General features: G+C 42.2%; 1 protein-coding gene across 2 annotated transcripts in view; it reads right to left on the bottom strand.

The window, feature by feature from the left end:
* Positions 1-1153: 1153 nt before the first annotated feature.
* Positions 1154-23234, bottom strand: part of LOC103022916 (phosphoinositide 3-kinase regulatory subunit 6) — a 39745-nt gene continuing 17664 nt past the window's right edge. For both annotated transcript variants that reach the window (XM_022675200.2, XM_007257143.4), the window contains 16 exons: positions 22984-23052; positions 22677-22809; positions 22176-22245; positions 20989-21175; positions 20379-20526; positions 19757-19843; positions 18894-19350; positions 7493-7586; positions 6301-6417; positions 5991-6098; positions 5611-5713; positions 5348-5418; positions 3232-3322; positions 3071-3123; positions 2406-2512; positions 1154-2106 (listed from right to left, as the gene is read on the bottom strand). In XM_022675200.2, coding sequence (XP_022530921.2) covers positions 1950-2106; positions 2406-2512; positions 3071-3123; positions 3232-3322; positions 5348-5418; positions 5611-5713; positions 5991-6098; positions 6301-6417; positions 7493-7586; positions 18894-19350; positions 19757-19843; positions 20379-20526; positions 20989-21175; positions 22176-22245; positions 22677-22809; positions 22984-23052 — 2052 coding nt within the window. In that variant the 3' untranslated portion in view covers positions 1154-1949. The remainder of the gene's footprint in view (positions 2107-2405; positions 2513-3070; positions 3124-3231; positions 3323-5347; positions 5419-5610; positions 5714-5990; positions 6099-6300; positions 6418-7492; positions 7587-18893; positions 19351-19756; positions 19844-20378; positions 20527-20988; positions 21176-22175; positions 22246-22676; positions 22810-22983; positions 23053-23234) is intronic.

Genomic DNA, 23234 nt, shown 5'->3' on the forward strand with positions numbered 1-23234 from the left:
CTGGATTTGGATTTTGGATTGCGTTAATGTTACTCAATTAATTTGAAAACAATCAGCACATTTCAACTGTGCACATTTAAAGTGCCTTTTGGTTTCACTGTTTAGTAGTTGAGTGTCTAAATCTGTAATCTGTCTTGTTATTCAGAGATATTTACCAGTATGTCATACTATTCCACACCCTGTCAGGCACTGTTACACCATATGTATGAATACACCATAAATAGTCTATTTGTTATTGTATAATATTACTCAGTGACACACTGGGGATCGATCTAATTTTCTCCACATTTCATCTTCAAATAAATTAAAGCAGAAAACCTCAAATCTCAAAACCTCATGGGGTTACTGACTGGCTCTGGAGGCTGATTCTATTTAGAGTTCATGCTGCAGTTTACTCTTTTGGGTGTCATATATTGTAAGAAATAGGTGATGAATGGTGTGAGGAAAAAGTGTTGGAAAAGGCTTTGGCCTGCAGCTGCTAGACTGCCGGTGTATAATCCCACTGCCTCTTCTCAAAGAGCTAAACTTGGTCATTACATACAAAAATAGAAGTCAAATCAGTTATTTTACAAATATTACAAATAAAGATAATAGTGTGAATCTACACTCACTTTTAAAAAGGGGTTGTACTGTGTAGTCCTTTATTAAAACAACAATGAAATCTGAAATCTGAACTCTTCTACGCCTGATTAGAGGATTCTTTGTATTGTTCGAAAACTTTTTTAGGCAGTTCTATACAACACAAAAAAAGATTTCCAAAGACGCTGTTTCAGTACTATATTAAGCTCTTGTGATTACAGTGTATTGTAACACCTCCCCCTGTGCTGAGAAGATATTTGGGGATCACACAGGGTTTTGATCAAAGTCTTTTTGTTCCTTTCTAAAAAAATAGTAGCGCCTGCACAGGAAAGTCCTCAACAGCCCCTAACACCCCGGCACACGCTTTGAAGGAGGGAAGGATGTCAAACGATAGACCAGTTGAGTTACTATAAACCCCAGTGTGAAAATGTGGTTCATTATAAAGAAACCATTTGATTCATAGGTTTTTACAGTGGGGTGAAGAGACCTGAGCTGAGTAAAAAAAAAAGTTGCAGATCTAAACAAACAAAATCATTTAGGACTGTTTTTGTTGCACAATGCCTTGCTGCATGTATTCCCCAAACATTTTAATGATATGATAAGATTTAAAAAGCATGTTTTATACCCAGAATCTTCGTAGAACTGGTACAACCGTCAGTCAGACATCAGCAATGTAAAGAAACTTTCAGACTTTAAACATCACCACCACTGTTAACAATTCTGACTGTATACTAAAAGTCTTTTGGTTTCTGTTTTCTTAGTTTCATGTTTAGCATGAAGACATCACAGCATTTCACATCCAACCCACCCTTAATGACTTTGTTCACATCTTATCTATTTATTTATTTGTAATGTTTAAAGTTGAAGTAAATTTATATTCTGATGTGTTTTTGTACAGCTAATTAAGAGCTAATTTGCCTGTTTACAAAGTTATTCTAGGACCTTAACATCGGCCCCCATATCAGTCAGACTCTATTTGAACCCTCTTATAATCTGTATCTGCACACCCAGTACTGTAGGTACTGTAGGTGTTTTTAATAAAGTGGCCAGTGAGTGTATAATGTCAAGAACTCATGATAAGTGTAACACACACTGAGTCTCTAACCACAACTGAGACTCAGTGGATCTAGTTTAGTGTTAAATCTCTAATTTAAATATCGCCCTTCAGAGGCGAAGTGGTGAAACTGTGTGTTTCAGCCACACACTCTAGCTGTGTGAGGGGGGTACAGTACACCACACACACTGAAGCGTCTCAACTCCTCCTGAGGTCTGCGAGGAGAAATCACACACCAGTGCAGTGCAGTGTGAACTGTCAGCAGCATGCTACTGGTCAGCTAAGTCTCCATAAAAGTCCAGTCAGTTCACTGAGGTCAGGGAATGATACCAGCGAAGGTGTTGATGGGCAGAGGAAGACCCCGATTCATGAACTTGCTCAGCCCTGCATCCACATCTGCCTCTGATGTGAACTTTGACATAACAGACTTCTGAATGTAGTATCCTGGGTCGTTACACGGCTCCACCTCAATACTGCAAAAGAACCAAGAGAGAAACACCTACAGAGTTAGCCTGGACAGGTTATAGGAGTAATAACAATCATAATAGGGTTTATCACATTTAATCACACTTGTTCTTTTTAAGTCTTCTTAAGCTTGTAAATAAAATAATTAATATAAGGTTTTTCCTGTATTTTGGGAGGGATTAAATATAACAGTTTGGTGGGGTGAGCCTAAGACATTACAGAGAATTGAGGACATTTTTTAAGTAAGTAAATGAAGCATATGTGTGTTTCTGGGGTGGTAAGTGGTAAGCCATAGATGACCACTAACCTCTGAACATCCCGGAAAGTTCTGCGCGTGTCTTTATCTAGACAGATGGTGAATCCAGTCATCTCTGTGGTTTTTAACCTCAGGTTGCAGGTCCTGATCTTGGAACCCTAAGAGAAACACACATTTAAAAACTCAAGACCCTATCTTACACCAACTCATCTTACACCCTGTGCAAGGTGTATTGCGATGCTCATTACTATCTTACGCCCTGCTCAAAGGCTAATGTCATACCTTGCAACTGCATTGTTTAAAAAGCAACAGAGCTTACTAATATATTTACGCAAATAGGAGTGGTGGTCTGGAAGTGAAGTGTGTTCAGCTAAATGTCTGGTATATTGCTAGCTAGGCAATAGAAAACACAGGTGCACCACTGATTAAAAAAAAAATACTAAGATGCCAACACACACAAGGACACACAACAGTTCAAAGATCCATTTTTTACATTAATAAACAGAATACAAAATGAAATGATAAGATTTTTGTGCCCCTAGATGATCTGCTCACGCGTGAAGCTAAAATAGGTCCCTCCGTTTGTCCGTGTATTAAGTTGATAAACAACTTAGCCAGAGCCAGGTGTCATTAAATAAGTACTTACTAAACAATAAAAAAAATCCTGAACACAGAAACAACTGATTGTGGTTTATTGTTTAAGGGGCAAGTCTTACCGAGCTGCTCTTGGTCTTTGTGTCGCTCATCTCCACCGTCAGGCAGTTCAGATCTGACAGGAAAGACGCAGTCATGCTATTTTCAGTCCAACACAAAGATTTGATTGTGTGTGTGTGTGTTTTTGTGTGTGCGTGTTTAAGCGTGCATATTAAAAGTCTACCTTCTGTTTTATTGGTGGGTATAGCTGAAATCTGAACCCCAGTGGTTCGCAGAGAAAGACCCTTTTCTATCTCTCTGTTGCTTAGTGACACCTGAGAGACAGAGAGAGAGAGAGAGAGAGAGAGAAAAAGGGGGAGGTCCATTCAGAGAAAAGATCAGTCAGTCAGAAAGTCTGTACTTCTGAGAAATAAAACCACTCTGGCCTGAAATTACTAAACTTACAGAGACTCATAATTAACCTAGAGATGGACCCAATTCTAAATTATAACTTTATAGTTATTATTATTATGTATTTATTTATAGTAAATACATAATCATTCATAATGTATACTGCATCGTCAGAGTGGATACTTCATAGGTGATAATGCATAAATTATAGCATATGCTGAATAATTTATATAAGATTTGGAATATTTGACAGTTTGTACAAACAAAGTAATAACAAAGTCCTTATAGGCAAGTCAGTTTATGCTGAGGCACCTTGGCAATGTGACCAGGCACTTATAAGCCTCCTATGTGTTTTAAAGGGGAAGAGACCAAAATACTCTAATACAGGGGTGTCAAACTTAAATCCATAGTGGGCCAAAATTAAAAACTGGGACGATCACAGGCCAAACCTTATATTTATTGAAAAATTGACTGCAATTGTGCCTGTTTTTCATTCTCTCCAGAAATGTAATGTTGAACCTTTTCACATGGAAACAAACTTTGGTTTTCTGGGACTTAGAATTCGGAACAACCAAAGCTTAATATAATACATTTTAAATAAAACACACATCAGTGGTATTATTGTATTATGTCTCTTTCTATCTGTAGCATTTTCAAAAAGGGCCGGGCTGATTTTGCAATCTCTGCTGCAACAGTAAAAAAGAGATTTAACAACAGCCTCACTTTGAGTTTTTGCTGTGACAGCAAAGTCTGCTGAAAAACCAGATACATCCAGGTCCTTATACTCGTTGTGGTGTTTCGTTCTTATGTTACATTCTTTTGTTACAGCCAAGACAAACAGGTCTGTCCTTTACATTCGTGATCACATAATCTGCCTCCCACCTGTCTTTAATGTATTAAATAAATAACAAACAAACAAATAAACAAACCAAAACAAACGAGTGAAACAAGAGAACATAAACCTAAACAAACAAGAGATAATAAATAAACAAACAGGGAGGTTAATGGAGGAAAACAAACTAATAACTGAAACAAGACCAATAAAAACTAAACTTAACAAGGAGAACAAAGGAAATAAACAAGATACTAACAAGGGAAAAATCAACTAGGATAAACAAAACAAAACAGAACAGGGAAATAAAAAAGGAACTAGAAAAAAAACAAGAAGATAAACACTAAACTAGGAAAGGGCTATGAAAAAACTACGAAACGCCTAGAAAAAAAGGGGGGTTAGTGCAAAGACCGACGAGGACAAAGTAACATAGGAGGGCTATTTATACAAACAGGAAACACACACTAAACACAAACACCTGGGGTAAGGGCGAGGCTACAAATGGGACACACGTGAATGGAAATATACTGGGGAAGAAACACAGAGGAGCATGGGTCACGTGGGGGGAAAACACAGAGAGACATGAGAACAGAAAAGAAACAGGACCAGGACATGACAGCGAGCTAATACACATTTAATATAGTCTCAGGGGGCAGATTCTGAGTTTGACACCTGTGCTCTAAAACAAAGGTCTAGTTACCGTTTGAACAATATCACCGATAAAATGAACAAAAAATTTGGCTAGTGCACCTGCAAACATCTCCACAGCAAAGTGACACTCCATCACTCCTCTTGGCACAACCAGCAAACTGATTGGCTCTTTTTGTGGAAAAACGGGACTTTATCTATAAACGGATGCCATGATTAGCTTTACGAGAAATACAATCCATACAGCGGTCAGTGGCCTTTCTCCTCATTAATAAGGTCTCTGGTAATAATAGCTGATACTGACTAAAAACTAAGCATTTAATAGTGGAAGCCTAATATTTCATAGGTTAATAATAAATAATTTACTGTAGATTCCTATTCTTATTCATTCATAATGAACAATAAAGTTAAATAAGTTAATCATACGGTTAAGAATGATGGTCTGATATGAGTGGTGTTTAAAGCTGACCTTTCTGTAACTGAGGGAGATGAGAGCACCACACAGCTCTACAGGAACTTTCTTCTGTTTTAGAGACATGTCTGTAGGAAAACACATTCAGTCAGTTAAACACTCATACTGGAACTGTCGTCATGAGAGTGAGAAGAGTCACATTACCTCACCAGCTAAGAGTGTCAAGCATGTACAACAAACTAACACACACACACACACACACACACACACAGGCACACACACAAATTACAACAGATTAGTAGAAACAGAGAATCTGATACCTTTAATTGTTCCATGGCATAGTTTATATTCTGGGAAATCAATATTGAGATGAGAAAGAAAGACTTCCTCTACCGGCTCCTTGGTCAGGTTGCAGAATGAAATCTTAACACAAAACAAACACACACAAAGAAACTGTCAAATATTAAATGGCATCATTTAAAGACAAGTCTTTTCTTAATAAATTAAAGACATTTACATAAAAGTTTCACCCTGCTTATTCAGCCTACAGCAGTTTCACCCTCCCCATTCCATAATATATAGCAGCCGAGCCCTCACCCATTCTGCCTATATCAGTTTAGCTCCACCCATTCCCCATACAGCAGTTTAGTCATAGTGTATGTTTGTGATGAAAACAGAACCAGTGTGTACACTCCCTCACCTTTACGTAGTAGACAGTGAAGTAAACTGGCTGCTGCCCCATCCGCACATAGTAGGAAATGACATCAGCAAGGAAAAGGTTGGACTCATGCGGCTTGCTCAGGTCACACTGAGAGTAGAGTGATTTAGACAGAGTTAGCAGTTTGCAAATGCTAAGAATGCTAGTTGTTGGGCTATAGGTATACAAACACAAAACTGGGCTAACCAAATTTTATTACAAATGTCTGTTTTCTGGTGTAGGACTTTCTATAAAAATGTCCCCTCCATTGTGAACACAGTATTTACATTCCTTCTGAATGGAAGATGCTTACCATTTTGGCAAATTTTGGGATCATGTGGCCCAGGCTGCAGATGTTATACTCGTACCACGGGTCCACCATCCCCAAATACGACCCCATCATGCACGGATTAGAGTCTGGCACGTTCTCCTGAGAAAAAAAAAAATCATAGTGTGGACATCATCATCATCCCAGTATTATATTCTAATGCACAACTAAGACTATCAAGGTCAGTATTAAAATAACAATACTTTTATGTCCACAGAATAGCTGTTTGCTTTTTACGTTTTAAACACAAAAACAACAAAACAGTTTTTACTAAGACACATTGTTAAAAAATATAGATGAATGTTAACCTTCACTTTACTTTACTTTAGTACTTTTTTTTAAAGTTGAATAACATTTTCTTTGATGTGAGGGTGCAATTTTGTCATGTTCAGAGTTAAGTTGAATAATTACTTTAGGAAGTAAAAAAAACCCTATTTGTATTTTTACTTAAAGTTTTGCATTTTATAATTTAGTCATTTTATTTTAAATACCCCTCATACTGTTTTATTTTCAAATAAATTGACGATGCTGAATGTTTGGCAATTAACAATATTAATTTCAGCTATTATTTATTATATTTAGCTGAAGTAAATCTTAAGCTGTCTATCATGTGAACGATATAATTAATATTTTTTTATATAAATATAATTAAAACAATAACAGAACATCAAAATATATCCACGAACAATTCAACATGTCTGCAACTCTAGATCAAACATACATTCATTAAATGGCTATTTCTTTTAAAATAGTTCACCCTGTCATTGTTGACCTCAATATGCAGCTTACCATGACAGGGTGGGAGTATGCATAACTACACTATGGCAGTATGTTATTTGTAACCATGAGTTGGCGACAAACTCTTGGACATGGCATTATGAGGCCCCAGATTTCTGCTCTCTGAACTTTTTGTTCCTCAACTGCTGTTTCTTTTTTTCCTTTTTTATAATATGCAAGTTTGCACATATACAGGGAACATTAAAGGACGAAAGATGCATGGCTAGCTCAATAGGTGGCTTGTTAGATTAGCCAGTATGCTAACCGGCTACACTGACACATGCCCACATGCTACAAACCTGAATGCATGGCTACACTGTAAAGGTGCAGATTTCTAATAAAGTGTCTAATTTCATGGTGTGTGTTTGTGTTTGTTTGTGTGTATGTTAGTAACATTTACCTTGTTGGGGGAGTAGGGCTGCGTGGTTACAGGGATGTAGAACATCTTTATGTTGACCTTCTTGGTAAGGAACAGTCTCCGTGCTTCCCTTTTCCTGCAAGCAGAGAAACACACACAAGTTTGTCAGTCAGGGACAGTCAGAGAAAGAAAGATGTTTTATTACTGTTTTCCCTATATAAAAAAGTTCAGAAATGGTAATGACCACATTCAGACAGTGATCCTGTAAACAATAATAAAACTATGTGAACTAAATAATAGGGGGTGCTGTTTAAGGAAGATGGGTATTCTGGAGGTCCATCCAGAAACCTTTGCTATGGTTTTGTATTTCATTTCCCTTCCAGCTGCTCCTCTCCCATGCTGGAAGAAAATGAAAAAATGAAGGTGAAGAAAATGTGAAGGAGGAATGGAGAGAAGAAGCAATAATTGTGGGAAAAAGACAGTTAATCCCTTACAGATATGCTAATCACATCTACTGCACAGAGCCAGCACATTTACAGTAATTATGTCCATTATAATTGCGTTAATTGTGAATTTTCAACACCAGCTAATTGCACAGATACAGTGATCAGTAGAGGTGGAACAAAATATTGATATTATGCTATATTGTATAGTTTCTGTTTATGATACATTATCGTTACTTCATGTCATATATCAATATTTGTATAAAATCATAGACACTAAACTCTCTAAGACTCAACCACCAATTTGACTTACTAAAGTTACTGCTTCATAAGTCCATGTGGTGGCGCTAATCAAATGAACGGGGTAAACCTGCAGAGAAGAATACTAGTTGTCAAAAAACTGACACCAATAAGTTCCAGGTATTTGCTTAATAGTATTTTATCCACTTTTGTATACTCTTAATTAGTTAATTTGTTAGTTTGTTAGTCACAAGCTAACCAGCTTAGCTAAGGCTGCCAAAGGAGGATGGGAGAAAAAGCCTGACAAAACAACAATATAAACAATCCTTGCATGTATCAAATAAACTAGAGAGACACAGGAAAATAACTGAAATAAACTTGCAAATAACTGTGGGTCAGACCAATGTCTTCTACTATCATGACAGTTCTGAATTCACAATAAGTGCTGTTTTTTCCATTTGTTCTTGTCAGTAAGTTACCAGCTGATGTATCCTCAGTTTACAGGGAGGAACAAAAACACGTCCTGCAACTTCAATAGTTCTTGGTAAATGCATTCTTCAGTACTGGAATGCAGCTCGGGCAGCGGAAAATGATGTCAGGAAAGAACACAATGATGCAAAAATACAGAAGAACTTACACTGCTGCTTATCAGCTGCTGTTAACCAATGATTTTAAGGATATCAATACATATTTCACAGGTTTCACTCATAAATCATTTGTGTTAGTTTAAGTGGGTTTTAAAATTCAGCTATTTGAACTTGAGCTAAGAGGCTATTTTGGCTCATACCCTGGAAGTAAATTGGAAACAGCAGTGTGGATCAGTGAGGTGAACTCTGATTTTTGAGAATGTGCTGTTCTGAGGAAACACTTTTTGAAGAAGCAGAAAAGAGAATGGATCAGAGCAGAACTGAACGGGCTCTTCTGCTTTTTTTTCTGCAGAGGAAGCTTTTTGGTATTAGTCATGGATCTTCTTTTTTTACATGCTGTAGTTGGCAACCAAAAATATTTGCCCATGATTTTAGATCATATTGCAGTGTTTCTTATAGGATTTTCTTCATTGCTGGTGGTGCTTTACTAGATTTCAAGACACAAAACAGGGCCAAAAATATGTCAAAAAAAAAACAAAAAAAAAAAAACGTTAGCTAGCATCATTGCTAAACCACTCCAGACAAGCTGAAGCCACAACAAAACTGCCTCAGCCCAGCGGAATATATTGTCCGTAAAACTAAATCCTAAAATACTATTATTTTGAAATGCTTGACAGTAGCAGGAACAATTCTTCTCCATAGCAGAAAATGCAGAGTGTCCCTTCTATCGTGCTCTAGTGTTTTTTCTGGCTCTCTATCCAACCCATTTTGCACTTTAACAAGGAGGGAGCCATATTTGTTTACTTTTTGTTAGAACCTCTGGTGCAGGAGCGAACCGCTGATATGAATTAAACCCACAGTGATGATAAACATGTGCTAAGGAGCTCCATTTAACTTATGAATTTAACACTGAATGCCTTCCAAAGAAGAGGAGCTGCATCTGTTAAGGTACATTTAAAGCATGCACCCAAATGTCCAACAAATGTCTGTTCTCACCGTTTTGTAGAGGACAAATTAATACCAAAACATCCTAATAAAATATGGCTCTGTTCTAAAGCTCCAAATGAAGCCGATCCATCTGGTGTGCTTGTGAGTTCTACCTGCTACACTCGCCCATGTTCAAGTGCTAATCGATTAGCTCCAATGCTAGCATTTCTTCTACCAGCCTCACAGCACCCAATGCATCTGTTTCACCAGTGCCTTATAACTGAGTTTCCCATTCACAGAATGGTTAGAGCAGATATATGGATGTTTGGGTGGACGTTCCAAACTAAGCTCCTTCAGCAACAGACACAGCTCCTCTTCTTGGAAGTCAGTAGAAATAGGTTAGCTAAAGTAAGTTACAGCTGTAAATAATGTTAAATAGCCTGTTGGACTGTTGGGTTAGCATAGCTAGCTACTCTATAATACAGGTGGTATCTACTTCTCGCTGCATTCACTTTAAGTAAACACAATATTAAAAAAAATGGCAGAAACAAGGCATTAATAACTTTTAAAGTGCACAAGAAGCTTACTAAAAAAACACTGTTTACAACCCGTAGTGTAAATCTCTGGGCAACACCATTACTGTACTGATCATGACTTCACTTTATGATGGTGGCACCGGGCGATTAGCTTATGCTACAGGTTGTAAACAGTGGTATTTAATAAGCTTATTTTGCACTTTTAAAGTAAGTAATGCCTCAGGGCTCTCCGGATTCTACCAATGAGGTGTGGAGCTACTTTGAGCCTGGATAACGGTGAAAAAAAGCTTATCGCTAGTTACGTATGTAACTGTGGTTATGTGAATAGTGGATGACCGCCAGGGCGGTGCTTAATGTGAATGTATTCACTGCCGTGCCCACGGCGAACCGAGAGTTGTATACCAACGAAGTCACTACACGTGACACAGCGTGTGACGCAAGCGGGGTATAAATGCCCCCTGGCACTCGCTGCTCCTCCTCAAAACTTGGTTCTTCTCGCAATCCGAGTGACCAAGAACCCTGGCGGTCATCCACTATTCACATAACCACAGTTACATACGTAACTAGCGTTATGTTTCATAGTTACTGACCGCCAGGGCGGTGCTTAATGTGGATGATGCATACCAGCGATGTCACGAGGAGATTCCAGACAGAACCGCCGTAGATAAGCCCTCGGCGGCTGCCACGTTCACACTGTAGTAACGAGAGAAGGTGCATGGTGACGACCATGTGGCCGCTGCACAAATCTCTAGTAGAGACACTCCTTGAAGCGCAGCCCAAGATGTGGCGATGCCTCTGACAGAATGTCCTGTAGTCGGGGCAGGCAAAGGGCGATCTGCAGCCCTGTAGGCCCCCTGAATAACCTCCACAAGCCAGTGGGATAGCCGTTGCTTCGAAAGTGGTTTCCCCAACTTCGCAGCAGAAAAACATACAAACAGCTGGTCCGTTTGACGAACAGCCGTCGTAGCAGAAACATATGCCCGTAGAGCTCTTACAGGGCATAACTTTAGCCTCCTGGTATCAGAATCGTCCCCATAGGCTGGAAGATCAATGGTTTGGTTCACAAAAGCAGGATTCAACACCTTAGGCAGAAACGCAGCGTTCGGCCTCAGTTTCACACTGCAATCATCCAAGCCCCACTGTAAACACAGGGGGCTGATAGACAGCGCATGCAGCTCACAGCTCCGCTTTGCTGTGCAAACAGCCAACAGGAAAGCAGCCTTTAGAGAGATCCATTTCAGCTCTGCCTGCTCTAGCGGTTCAAAAGGAGCCTTGCAGAGAGCGTTCAAGACTAGCGGAAGATCCCAGGGGGGATACCGCGGCTTACGAGGGGGAGCCAGTCTCCTAGCTCCCTTCAAAAAAGCAGTCACAAGCTTATGAGAGCCCAAGGAAGTACCGTCCGCCGGCATCACGTGACAGGCTAAGGCCGCCACGTATACCCTGAGCGTCGAAGCGGCCCTGCCTTCCTCCAGTAGCGTCTGGAGAAAGGACAAGACAGTCTGTAGTGTGCAGAGGTGTGGTACCACACCTTGGTTAATACACCAAGCTTCAAAAGCCTTCCACCTGCCCTCGTATAGAGCCCGCGTAGAAGGAGCTCTAGCATTATCGATCGTGCGTCTGACCTGGGCCGTGCACGAGTCTAATGTGCTGGTGGGCCTAAGGGCCACAGCCATAGCCGGAGTTGCTCCGGACGTGGGTGCCACACCTGTCCGTTCAGCTGTGAAAGCAGGTCTGCTCGACACTGAAGTTCCCATGGAACCCCATGGAGTAATGACAGCAGCGTTGGAAACCATGTTTGATACGGCCACTTCGGGGCCACCAAGAGGACCCGATGCTGTTCCAGGCGTACTCTGTCCAATACAGCCGGAATCAGAGGCAAAGGGGGAAAGGCATAGAGCAGAGTTCTCGGCCAGCTGTGAGCCAGGGCATCCTGGCCCAATGGGCTGTATAGTGCCATCTCCGAAAACCAGAGAGGGCAGTGTGTCGTGTCTGGAGAGGCAAAGAGGTCTACTCGAGCCTCCCCGAACCGTTCCCACACCAGCTGTACCACACGCGGGTGTAGCTTCCATCGTCCTGGGTGAAGAGAACGGCGAGATAGCGCATCCGCCGTGACATTGGTGGCGCCTGTCACATGAGATGCTCTCAGAGATAACACTCTGGGGTGAGCCCACGTCTTGTGTCAGCATTAATAGCCTGCGGGACCGTGTTCCGCCGAAGTGGTTTACATGATAGACTGCTGACACATTGTCCGATCTCACCAAGACATGTCTGCCGCGGAGCACCGGGAGAAAATGTCTCAGGGCGAGCACTATGGCACGTAACTCCAGGATGTTGATGTGGTCTCGCGCCTGCCGCATGGACCAAACACCCTGCACTGCGCTGTGGTTCCAGACAGCCCCCCAGCCTGTGGCTGACGCGTCTGTAGTGATCACTTCTCTGCGAGAAGGAATCTGGCCCATCGTTACCCCTGACAGCAGGAAGGGTGCAGAGTTCCAGACATCGAGGGCAGCCAAGCACTCGCTGGTAATGCGAACGCGTGTGTGCCTGTGCCGTGCCGCATCCAGTTTCAGACTGATGAGCCACATCTGAAATGGTCGGATGTGGAGCTTCCCCAGTGCCACCACCTGCGCAGCGGCGGTGAGAAGACCTTGTAGTCGCAAAAGCCTCACATACTGCACCTTGGCGCCCCACCTGAGGCTGTGAATGGCCGATAGTATAGCCGCAGCGCGAGCTGAAGGCAGGGTGGCCAACATGCGACGTGAATCCAAGACCATGCCTAAAAAGGTTATGGACTGAGCAGGAATTAAAACACTCTTGTTCCAGTTCACCGCGAGCCCCAGCGCTTGCGTGTGCTGCAGTAATCTGAGTGTGTCTGTGTGAGCTCTCTGCTCCGAGGGGGCACACAGCAGCCAGTCGTCTAGATAGGGCAAGATTTTCAGCCCCTGAGCCATAAGGGGGGACAGGGCCGCCCGCATACATCTCGTGAACACCCTTGGTGCCAGTGAAAGGCCGAACGGCAGCACTCTGAACTGGTATACCCTGTCTCGGAAGGCGAACCTGAGAAACCGTCTGTGTTCTGGAACGATTGGAACGTGAAAGTAGGCGTCTTTGAGATCCACTAGGGTGAACCACTCCGCCTCGGAAACCGCGTGGAGAACAGCCGCGGTGTGTAACATCCGGAACGGAAGAACTTTCAAAAATTTGTTCAGGCGACGGAGATCTAAGATCGGTCTCAAACCGCCGTCTTTCTTCGGAACAACAAAATAAATTGAGTAGAACCCCTCGGGGTGAACTTGAGGGTCTACTAACTCTATGGCTCCTCTGGCCAGCAGGGAGCCTATCTCCTGGGAGAGACTTGCAGCCCGAACGGGATCCCGAACTTTGGTCACCGTAGGGCGAGAACATACTGGTGGCCGGCGGCGAAACTGCAGTCTGTAACCCACTGTCATGGTGCTCAGAGCCCACGGGTCTGAGACCATCTTTGTCCAGTAGGCCAAATGTGATGGTGAGAGCAACAGCGTCACCGGCCGTAGCATGTCAGCGGCGGTCAGCAGCGGCAGCTGCACGCGGCTTGGAAGGGTGGGGGGGTCGCCTAGGCGCTCTCGGCGGGACCGTGGGGCCTGCGGGGCGCGGCGGCGGAGCTGCGGCTCCGAAGCGCCTCTCTCTATCGTGTCCTCGAGTCCGCTGTAGTGGGCGACGAAAACTCTGTGGCTGCCCGGTATTATGCAGCTTTCAAGCCTCCGTCAGGGAGGATCGTCGTTCCAGGGCTTCCTTGGCTGCTGGTCCGAAGAGAGACCCGGGTTTGAGAGGCACGGACCGCAGCGTAGCTCGGCAAGGTTCGGGCAGAGAGGATTGGGCCAGCCACACCTGGCGCCGAGCATGCAGGCTCGTAGCGACGAGCCGACCAGTATCGTGGGTCATGTAACCCGCGGTCAAGAGGGCTAGATTCAGAAGCTCCTCCGAGCTATTTGAGTCCTCCGTGGATGCGGGGGAATTCTGCAGCGCAATAAGCAGGATGCAGAGGGAATTCAGCAGTCTCCCCATCCGCGTTGCTGAGTTGTGCATTTTAACAACCAGCTCGTCCGTGCGCCTACACTCCGCGCTCGGGCAGCGAGGTTCCGGCCGTAGCGCTTCGTCTGGCGAAACCACCGTGGAAGCCACACAGGGGTCGATCGCAGGCATGGAGGCCAGTCCATAGTCAGCCGCTCCGGCCATGGATGCTAGCAAGCGCGCCGTCTCCGTCGGCCGACCTGCTTTTTCGCTCTGAAAAGCAGCCGAGAATTCAGACACGAAGTCCTGACAAGGCGGCACCGCGAAAGCACCCGCTTCCAGGCGTTTAAACAGCGCGTTAGAGCGTACGCTCCCTGCTGCTGGTGTATCCAGGCCTAGCCTAGCTAAGGCTAACTTAAGCGTCTCTTCCACTGAAGCCCTGCGAGAGGCTGCGGGGTGTGTGTCCTCACTTCCCTTGGCTCCATCCGAAGACAGGGAGTGTGGGGGTGCAGGAGAGCTATCGGTCGGAAAAGATCCGAACCCCATCTCGTGCTCGAGAGCCGACCCTTGTGTAAAGTTCGCGTTGGAGGCAGCCGTTGAGAGAACGTCAAACTCAGCCTCCCGCCTTGGCGAAACAGACTCCTTAAACTCGACCGAGGGGCTCTCACCTGCTCGGTCCTGTGTCTGGCTGTTCATAGCTAAGATCAGGTTCTTTAGCTGGTGTAACTCCGATACAACCGAGTCCACACGGTTAGAGAGAGCTCCATAGCCTTTCTTTTTTCGCGGTGGCTCTAACGAGCTATCCGCGCTCCGTTTTCCCCGAGCCTTGGGCGTTGTCGCGGGGAGGGATGCCTCGCTTCGTGCTTCCAGGCCCGCTAGCCGCTCGTGGCGGATAGCCATGGGAATCATCGCGCAGTCGATGCATGGGTCTGTGAGCGCTTCGCGCAGATGGTCCAAGCCCAGGCACGACGGGCACAGTCGGTGTCCGTCGTCGGGCTCCAGGACGGCCTGGCAGTGCATGCAGCTAATCGAGGCTAGCATAGCAGCGCTAGGTAGGCCGCGGCTCCGGGAGGGGGTCTGACAGCCGCTCGCGGTGGCCGCTGGCTCGCTTCGGGCGTCGAGCGCCTCGCTGCCCGCTAAGTCACTCGGTGTACCGAGCACCAGCTAGCTGAAGCAGATAGCTCACGAGGAGTTTGCGCTAGTTAGAGCTACGGTTGAGAGTACTCACCGTGTCAGGCTCCGGCGAAAAGGCACAGCAGTGCTGACAGCCGCTCGGCTGATAGCTACTCGTGGGGCCGCTAGCCTCTGGTTAACCCCGGCGTCGAGCGATTCGTAGCCGGCTAAATGAACTCGGTGTACCGAGCACTAGCTAGCTAGGTCAGATAGCTCGCGAGGCGTAACGCTAGTAGAGCTAAGGAGAGAGTACTCACCGTGTCGGCTCCGGCGAAGACACCACAGTGTAGATAGCCGCTCGTGGGGGCGTTAGCTGAGGCTAATCCCGGCGCCGAGCGCTTCGCTGCGGTCAAAGTGAACTCGGTGTACCGAGCGCACGATAACTGAGGCAGCGGACGAGTACTGAAGCTAGGTTAGAACTACGGTGGGAGTCCTCACTGGTTTCGAGCTTCGACGGGAAATGCACAGTAACCCGAAGCTTGGAGCCCCAAGCTTCGTGTGGGTACTGGCGACGAGTAATCCAAATAGGAGAAGAAAAAAGGAGAAGAAAAAGATGATGAAAAACAGCTCTAGAGGTCGGAATCCGAGCTCTGAAGCGAGCTGCACTCAATCGGTTCTGGGCGAGAAGAAAAAGAGGAGGAGCAGCGAGTGCCAGGGGGCATTTATACCCCGCTTGCGTCACACGCTGTGTCACGTGTAGTGACTTCGTTGGTATACAACTCTCGGTTCGCCGTGGGCACGGCAGGGAATACATTCACATTAAGCACCGCCCTGGCGGTCAGTAACTATGAAACATAACTGCATTTTAAGTCTCAGCTGCAAGCCAAGATGGGCTTTATTTATCAGCTGCTACATTATTAAATGCTGTTCTGTGATAAAGTAGCCATTGTATTTATATATATATATATTAAGAAAGATCGACACGAAAGAAGAAAAGTTAAAAATGTTTGTTTTATACTTGTTAGTTAGTGTTAGTGTATAGTTATTATTTGTGTGAAAAAAATTAAAAGCACATACAAAACATAATGTTCTTGTGTGGTGTAACCACAAATCCTCATTAGACTGTTCCAAGTGTCACCAATAGTAACTACTAAAGTAGTGCTAAAAATTTAGTTATTGTTACAAAAAAAAAACTTAAAAATGTAGATACCTAGCTCTAGCTAATTACATCTTCAGCATTTGCTTGGGGAGCTAGCAAGATAGCATCATGTTACAAGTCATTTTAGTGTGTAATTAGCTTATTTTTTGTATCAAAGCTTTGGACGTTTTCACATTGGCAAGTTTTCTGAAAAGCTTTTACTGCTAACTTTAATAGCTGCAAAGTGTCTCAACACTTTTTTCATTTCAAAATCTAATTTAAAAAAAGAGAAGAGTGCAGAAAGAGGAAAGATGTGCCACATCTAAAAAAGTCCCTTTTCTCTTTTATTTCACTATTCTGTTTTTTCATAAAATAGTCCTTGCTGTATATAATACAGGGTTGATTTAAAATATTTACTGCAGTGACAAGATTTTTAAAAAGTTTAAAGAAATCATAAGTTGTGTTTGTTTTCTCCGATGTGGTTTCAGTATTATTTCACAGTGCAAAAGAAACTAAGTGAGTAAACTGTTGAACTTTTAGGGATAAAACTGTGGAGGAACCTCTTAAACTAGGACTGGGCGACAAGGTCAAAATGTATATTACGATATGTTTTTTATGTAAATTTGGTCGATATGATACAATTATGATATCAATATGAACAGTATTGTTACCAACCTTGGTGTGCATCATGTGTGGATAAAGCTGGGTTATATGATTAAATAACTCCACAATATAAATCACACAATATTTATCATGTTTTGACAAGCAGAGAAAATACATCAACAGTGGCAGATACTGCTATTCTGCAATTCCAGTACCCTTTGTTGCAAAGCACAGTGATTTTTGCTTAATGTTTGCTGCACATCATCCAAGTTAACAGGATTTATTACACTCTCTGTACTGAAATGTACAGCTGGGTCAGCTGGGTGTTATTTTAGCACTGCATAATACATATTGCCGAAAGGATAAGAACATTTACAACGACATGAAGAAGAAGAAAACCTAAGGTGCTTTGAGGAACCTTAGGCTTTTTTTTCTTTAAAAAAAACTTTTTTTGGAATATTTCTTAAAGCACGAATGCATGGTCTCTTGTAGCGAACTGCATTAATGTTACAGTATAATTATAGTTGTTTACCTCATATCTATAAGTAGGTTTGGTTTGTCAGTAAGCATAATCAATGCAGTATGGGAAAATTTGTGGCCACTGAAACCTGACCGCCACATCAGCATGCGTCTAAACTCCTCTCAAGATTTTTATGACCTTTATAAAGCCCTCTGAACATCTGTGCTCTGACTGAGACACATTTCCTGCTGCAATGCTGCTGCTCTTCAAGTTAACTGCAGTGTGAGTCAGACTCATCGTTGTAATCAGATGATGAAATCAAAAGTAAATGTAATTATGTAACATGCCTACATTAAAAACTGAAATGTTAGCATAATGTAGGCTTTATATAATTTCTGTAACCTACAGGCAAAACTCGGGCCACGTCCCTTTCTCCTCTTGCTGTATGCTTTATTCTGCTTGTATCAAAGATGTACAAACTATTATTAGATAAAGCAGCTCTTTATTCTAATGAACACTGTAATTCATATAAAGCTGTGCATAGACTATCTGTATACTTAAAGCAGCAGGAACTAATAGACATATGAAAGTTTAATTATTATATATAAAATTACACTGTAAATAATACATAAATACCAGCAAAAAGAAATTTACCCAGTCAGAATTGTTTATAAGGGTGGTGATTGAAGCCAGATACCTGAACCTTTAAGTCAATTAGCGAGGTGATGTTGATACATAATTATTTTTTTTTGTAGAATCTTAATTTAGTTTGAGGTTGAAAATTTGGTATCAGTATTAAGTCAGTATTACGTTTAAGGATAAAATATTTGCAATGTGCTTAAATATACACTAAGTTCAGCAGATTATATAACAGAGGACTTTTTCTGTCAGTTTCCACAATTTCAGTGTTTCTATATTACAATTCAAAAGTAACATCAGACAAAAAACTTTGATTCAGTAAAGTTAACTTAGCATCTGTTCAATGACTGCTACCTGTGAAATCTCTCTCATAGAAAGTAATTAAATGAAATGGTTATGAATACACAACCTGATGCCTAAGTTTGCCATCATTTCAAAAAGACTTTGGGTCTAAAACATGTTTTTAAAATCGCATAACATGGTGAAAAAATTGTGAAAGAATACATGCAGCAGGGCACTGTGGGGCAAAAAATAGTTCCCAGGTGAAAATAAATAATTAACATTCAATTTAAAACTCAAAAGGCATGTGATGGTTTACCTGGTTTGTTTTGAATATGAAAAGTAAATAAAAAATATTTTTATTTATGGGGACAGACAACTGGTCCCATTCAGCACAATTTCACACCAAACACCAGTCTGAATGTGTATATCTCCAACACTTAATTATGCAGAGAACTTTAGGTGGCGGTTCACCTTAAAACGCTTACCTCAGCCAGTAGTAAGCTCTAGCAAGGCGTCCTAGGACACGGTCATCCCCCATCACCACAATATTGGCGGTGAAATGGCGCTGCTGCTGCTGGAGGAGTGTGCTACTGTGACCTGCCTTCCTCTGTAGTGTCCTCCTGTTGCCCCCAGTATCCTCTAGAGAGTCCTGTATCAGAGCCATGCTGTCCGTCACCGTCGGCTTCACCTTCATTCCCCCACGCCGGGACAGTCTGGCCTGCCCCACTTCTGCTTTCAGGCTCCTCCCCCCACTGGACTCCGTGTCCGAGGTCTCAGATGGCTGCATGTCCCGCTCAATTCCACTGTCTGTGGACATGATAGAGTGACGTGGCATCTCCGAGTCCAGATCAGTGGGCAGGTCTGGAAGCTCAAAGTCGTCCGAGGAAAGGGAGAACGAGTCTGAGACAGAACTGGAGCGAATGAACTTAGTCAGCTCTCTCCCTGCGAAAAGAGAAACAAGGTGTGTTAAAACAACAGGTTGGTGACAAATCATATTTGATCTCTGACATGGAATTCAGTGGATCATCATTCGTAAGACAAGTTTGGTATCTGATTCTTTCGTTTACTTTAGATATGCTAGGCTAACATTGCTAACAATTACTGGACTTATTCGTATTGATTCGAAATATAAAATGACTCACTACCACACACTGTGCTGAGGTAGAAGTAGTTTCAGTTTATCAAATTAATAAAAAAAATCTGGATGAAAACAGATTGAAATACTTGTTTAAGAAGTGTGTTTACAGACAATCCAGTCCAGTCCAGTTTTGTTAGCTACATTAGCATCCTAGCTCCAATAAAGCTACAACGCACACAATAACACACTTTTGAAAGAGATCAGACTTACAGAGCTCTTCCTCCTCCCACCACAAATGGAAACTCATGTCCGGGCTTGGAAGCGGAACGTCGGTCAGCGTGCCGCGGGACAATGGATCTGAAAAACAGGACCGACGCACTGACACCAAAACCAAACTGCATTTCCACAACACTTCCTTCCTAATAACCATAAACACACTCCACTCTCCACAGGAGGGAGAAAACTAAACAAGTTATTATTATATGAGTAGAGTAGAGTAGAGCAGAATACAGTACACTACAGTAGAGCAATGTACAGAAGAATATGGTACGGAAGAGAAGAGCAAAGTACAGTAGAGTAGTGTACAGAGAAATATAAGGTAGAACAGAGTAGTGTACACATAAGAATAGAATAGAGAAAATAACATTAAAGTATATCACAGTACTGTTGAGTACAGCAGAACTTAGTAGAGTATTGTAGAGTATAGCACATTAGAGTAGCACAGAGTAAAACTCAATTGAGCAGGACATGGTACAGTAGAGTACAGCATGGTACAGTACAGTGGAGTACTCTTTGGTCTTGTACATTTGTATAATATAACTAATTACTATTTCCAAATGTGCAACATTTTATCACTGTCCATTCATAAGAAGTATAATTGTATTCTTTATACCTTTGCCGGTGCTGAGGAGGATCTGGGTATAGAGCTGCTGGAGTTTCTGGATTAGCTCACTCTGAGACTGTTCACTCTTGCACTCTGCAGCACTCTGCTCCACAGCCCCTAACACCTCATAAAAATAACACTCCACATCCTCCAGCTCCTGTATTTAACACACACATACACACACACACAAAAATATAAGCATAAAGCTGCAGACACTCATTAATAAAACTACTGTTTCTGTTTTTTTTGCAGCTTATTATTTACAAAGGAAAGTCTGTCTTATAAAGCTACAAGGGAGGTGTTTCTGATAAAGTAAAAAGCAAAGACAGAACTACATGATAGGTGTGTCTAATAAGGTGGCCAGCAAAGGCAAGGCTACAAGGGAAGTGTTTCTGATGAAGTGGTCTGAAAGGTAGAACAACAAGGGAAGTGTTTCTTATAACGTGGCCAGCAATACAAAACTACAAAGGAAGTGTTTCTGATACAGTGTCGTGCAGAGCTATATTTCTGCTATATTTTCTATATTTCTGTTAAATTTGACAGCAAAGACAGAGCAACAAAGAAGATGTTTCTGATAAAGGGGCTGGTGGTGTTTTGAGTGTGTGGACAGTGTGCTGACCTGCAGGGCTTGTGTGAGAGTAGGGCCGTGGCAGTGCTCCTCTCCTAGCACGGCCTGCAAGGATCGCTGTACCACCTTCTGCATCAGACTGAGCTGAGTCTCTGTTTGTCCTGCAGCCTCAATATCAGCCCTCAGAACTAAACCCAGAGACTCAGTGAACACGGCCGGGTCCGCAAATACAAACACCCTGTGTATGCAAACACATATACACAAACACACAAATATGAAATTTCATCACTTTCGTGCTCACACATACTGTGTGTATATATATATTTCTCTTTTTTAGGCTTTTTTCATTTGATATTTTTCTGATTATCAAACAAACTTTGATATCAGACAAACATAAGTAAATATAAAAAGCACTTTTTAAATTATAATTGAATTTACTAAAGAAAAAAAAACATCAAAACCAATCTACCCCTGTGTGAAAAAGTGTTTGCCCCCTAAACCTAATAACTTGGTGGCAACAACTGCAATCAAGCTTTACAGATAACTGGCACTGGGTCTTTGACATCCCTGTGGAGGAATTTGTGCATTTGTCTTTGTAGAATTGTTTTAATTCACATTGAGCGGTTTTCGAGCATTAAAAGACCATGCCACAGCATCTTAATCAAACTTTGCCCCTCCAGACTATGCCACTCCAAAACCTTCCTGTTGTTTTTTTCTTTAAGCCATTCAGAGATAGACTTGTTTGTGTGCTTCGGATCATTGTCCTGTTGCAGAACCCAAGTGCTGCTCTTTGAGATCTTTTAGCTGCTTCATGTTCTTAGAAAGGTTCTATCTAAGTGATTTCTTGATTCTACAGAGCTGGCAGTAATCAGACCTGGTTGTGGTTAGTAGTGAAATTGAACTCAGCTTTCCAAAAAGTGTGATCCTGTATATTAAAACAGTCAGATAAAGGAGATAAACACATTTTTACTTTTCTTATTTTAGTTTGTGTCAAGGCTGCATGCATAATCTGGAAATCTGATCTGATCTGAAGAATTTTCAGCTTCTCAGAAGGAAGCTTTTTTTAAGCCCCCCCGCCCTAAATGGAGTTACTGACATACTGATAAACTCAACATTCTGTACACAGGTAGACAGGTCAGACCGGTCACAGTACACCACGATACACCTATTACACAGAGAAGTGCGTGCATGTGTGTGTGTGTGTGTGTGTAGGTTTGTGTGTGAGCTTGTGTTCTCACCACTCTTGCAGAGGATAGTGTTCATTCCTCAGGTTGTGCTCAGACACCAACCTTCTCTGATATAGTAACCCTGTAATTAGTATATAAACATACACAAACACATTTAACATCTTAATGTACATCCGAATCTGGGTTTAGCATCATAATTAAAATGTTATTTAGAATCAGAATGAGAATCAGCATCTAAATCTAAATCATAATGAGAATCAAGATTAGTATCAGAATTAATTAATTAATAGATTTAGAATGAGAATCAGAATCAACATCAGCACCCTAATGTAAATGTAAATCTGAATCTGGGTCATAATCAGAATGTGAATCAGCATCAGCATATGAATCAGAATCTTAATAATCAGTATCAATATCAGCTGTTTATCATCAGAACAGTTCTGAAGTGGCTTTAGGTAGTCATGTGTTGTGTTGCTGAAATTTTACATTTCACTAATACAGAATTATCTTGTGTTGCGTGTGTGTGAGTGTGTGTGTGTGTGTGTGTATAACCTGGTGTTATCCGCTCAGTCTTCAGCTGGCGCGTGTACGTCAGTCCTACAGAGCAGAATGGCTGCGGTAGAGTCAGCAGCCTCTTGCACGACTCATACACACGCTTATACAGCTCATCAGGAACATGCACAGCCTGGAGAAAACACACACAGGGCTATTACTTCCTATTACCTTCATGAGGATCAATAATTATAATTTATACAAATATGGAATATATTACACAAACATAGACAAATATAAAAAACAGCATTCATAATACACACACAGACTTAGCCTGTACTAAAGATAGGACACTCTGGTTTCATACCTGTATAATGGTGTAGATGAGGGTGTGTAACAGGGGGATGATGTAAGTTTTTTGGTCGAATCTCTCAGCCTAAAAAACAGATTTAGAATCAGATAGGGACAGGGTCAAAATCAAAATTAGAGTCAGACAAATTTTAGAATCAGAGTTAGTCCAAGTTAAAATCAGCTTTAATACTAAAAATGTATATATAAATGAACATGGAACAAGACTCAGAAAGAGTCAGAAAAAGAATGTCTAGAATTTCCCCTTGG

The sequence above is a fragment of the Astyanax mexicanus genome, chromosome 5 (assembly GCF_023375975.1).
Source record: "Astyanax mexicanus isolate ESR-SI-001 chromosome 5, AstMex3_surface, whole genome shotgun sequence".
In the NCBI taxonomy this organism is placed as follows: domain Eukaryota; kingdom Metazoa; phylum Chordata; class Actinopteri; order Characiformes; family Acestrorhamphidae; genus Astyanax; species Astyanax mexicanus.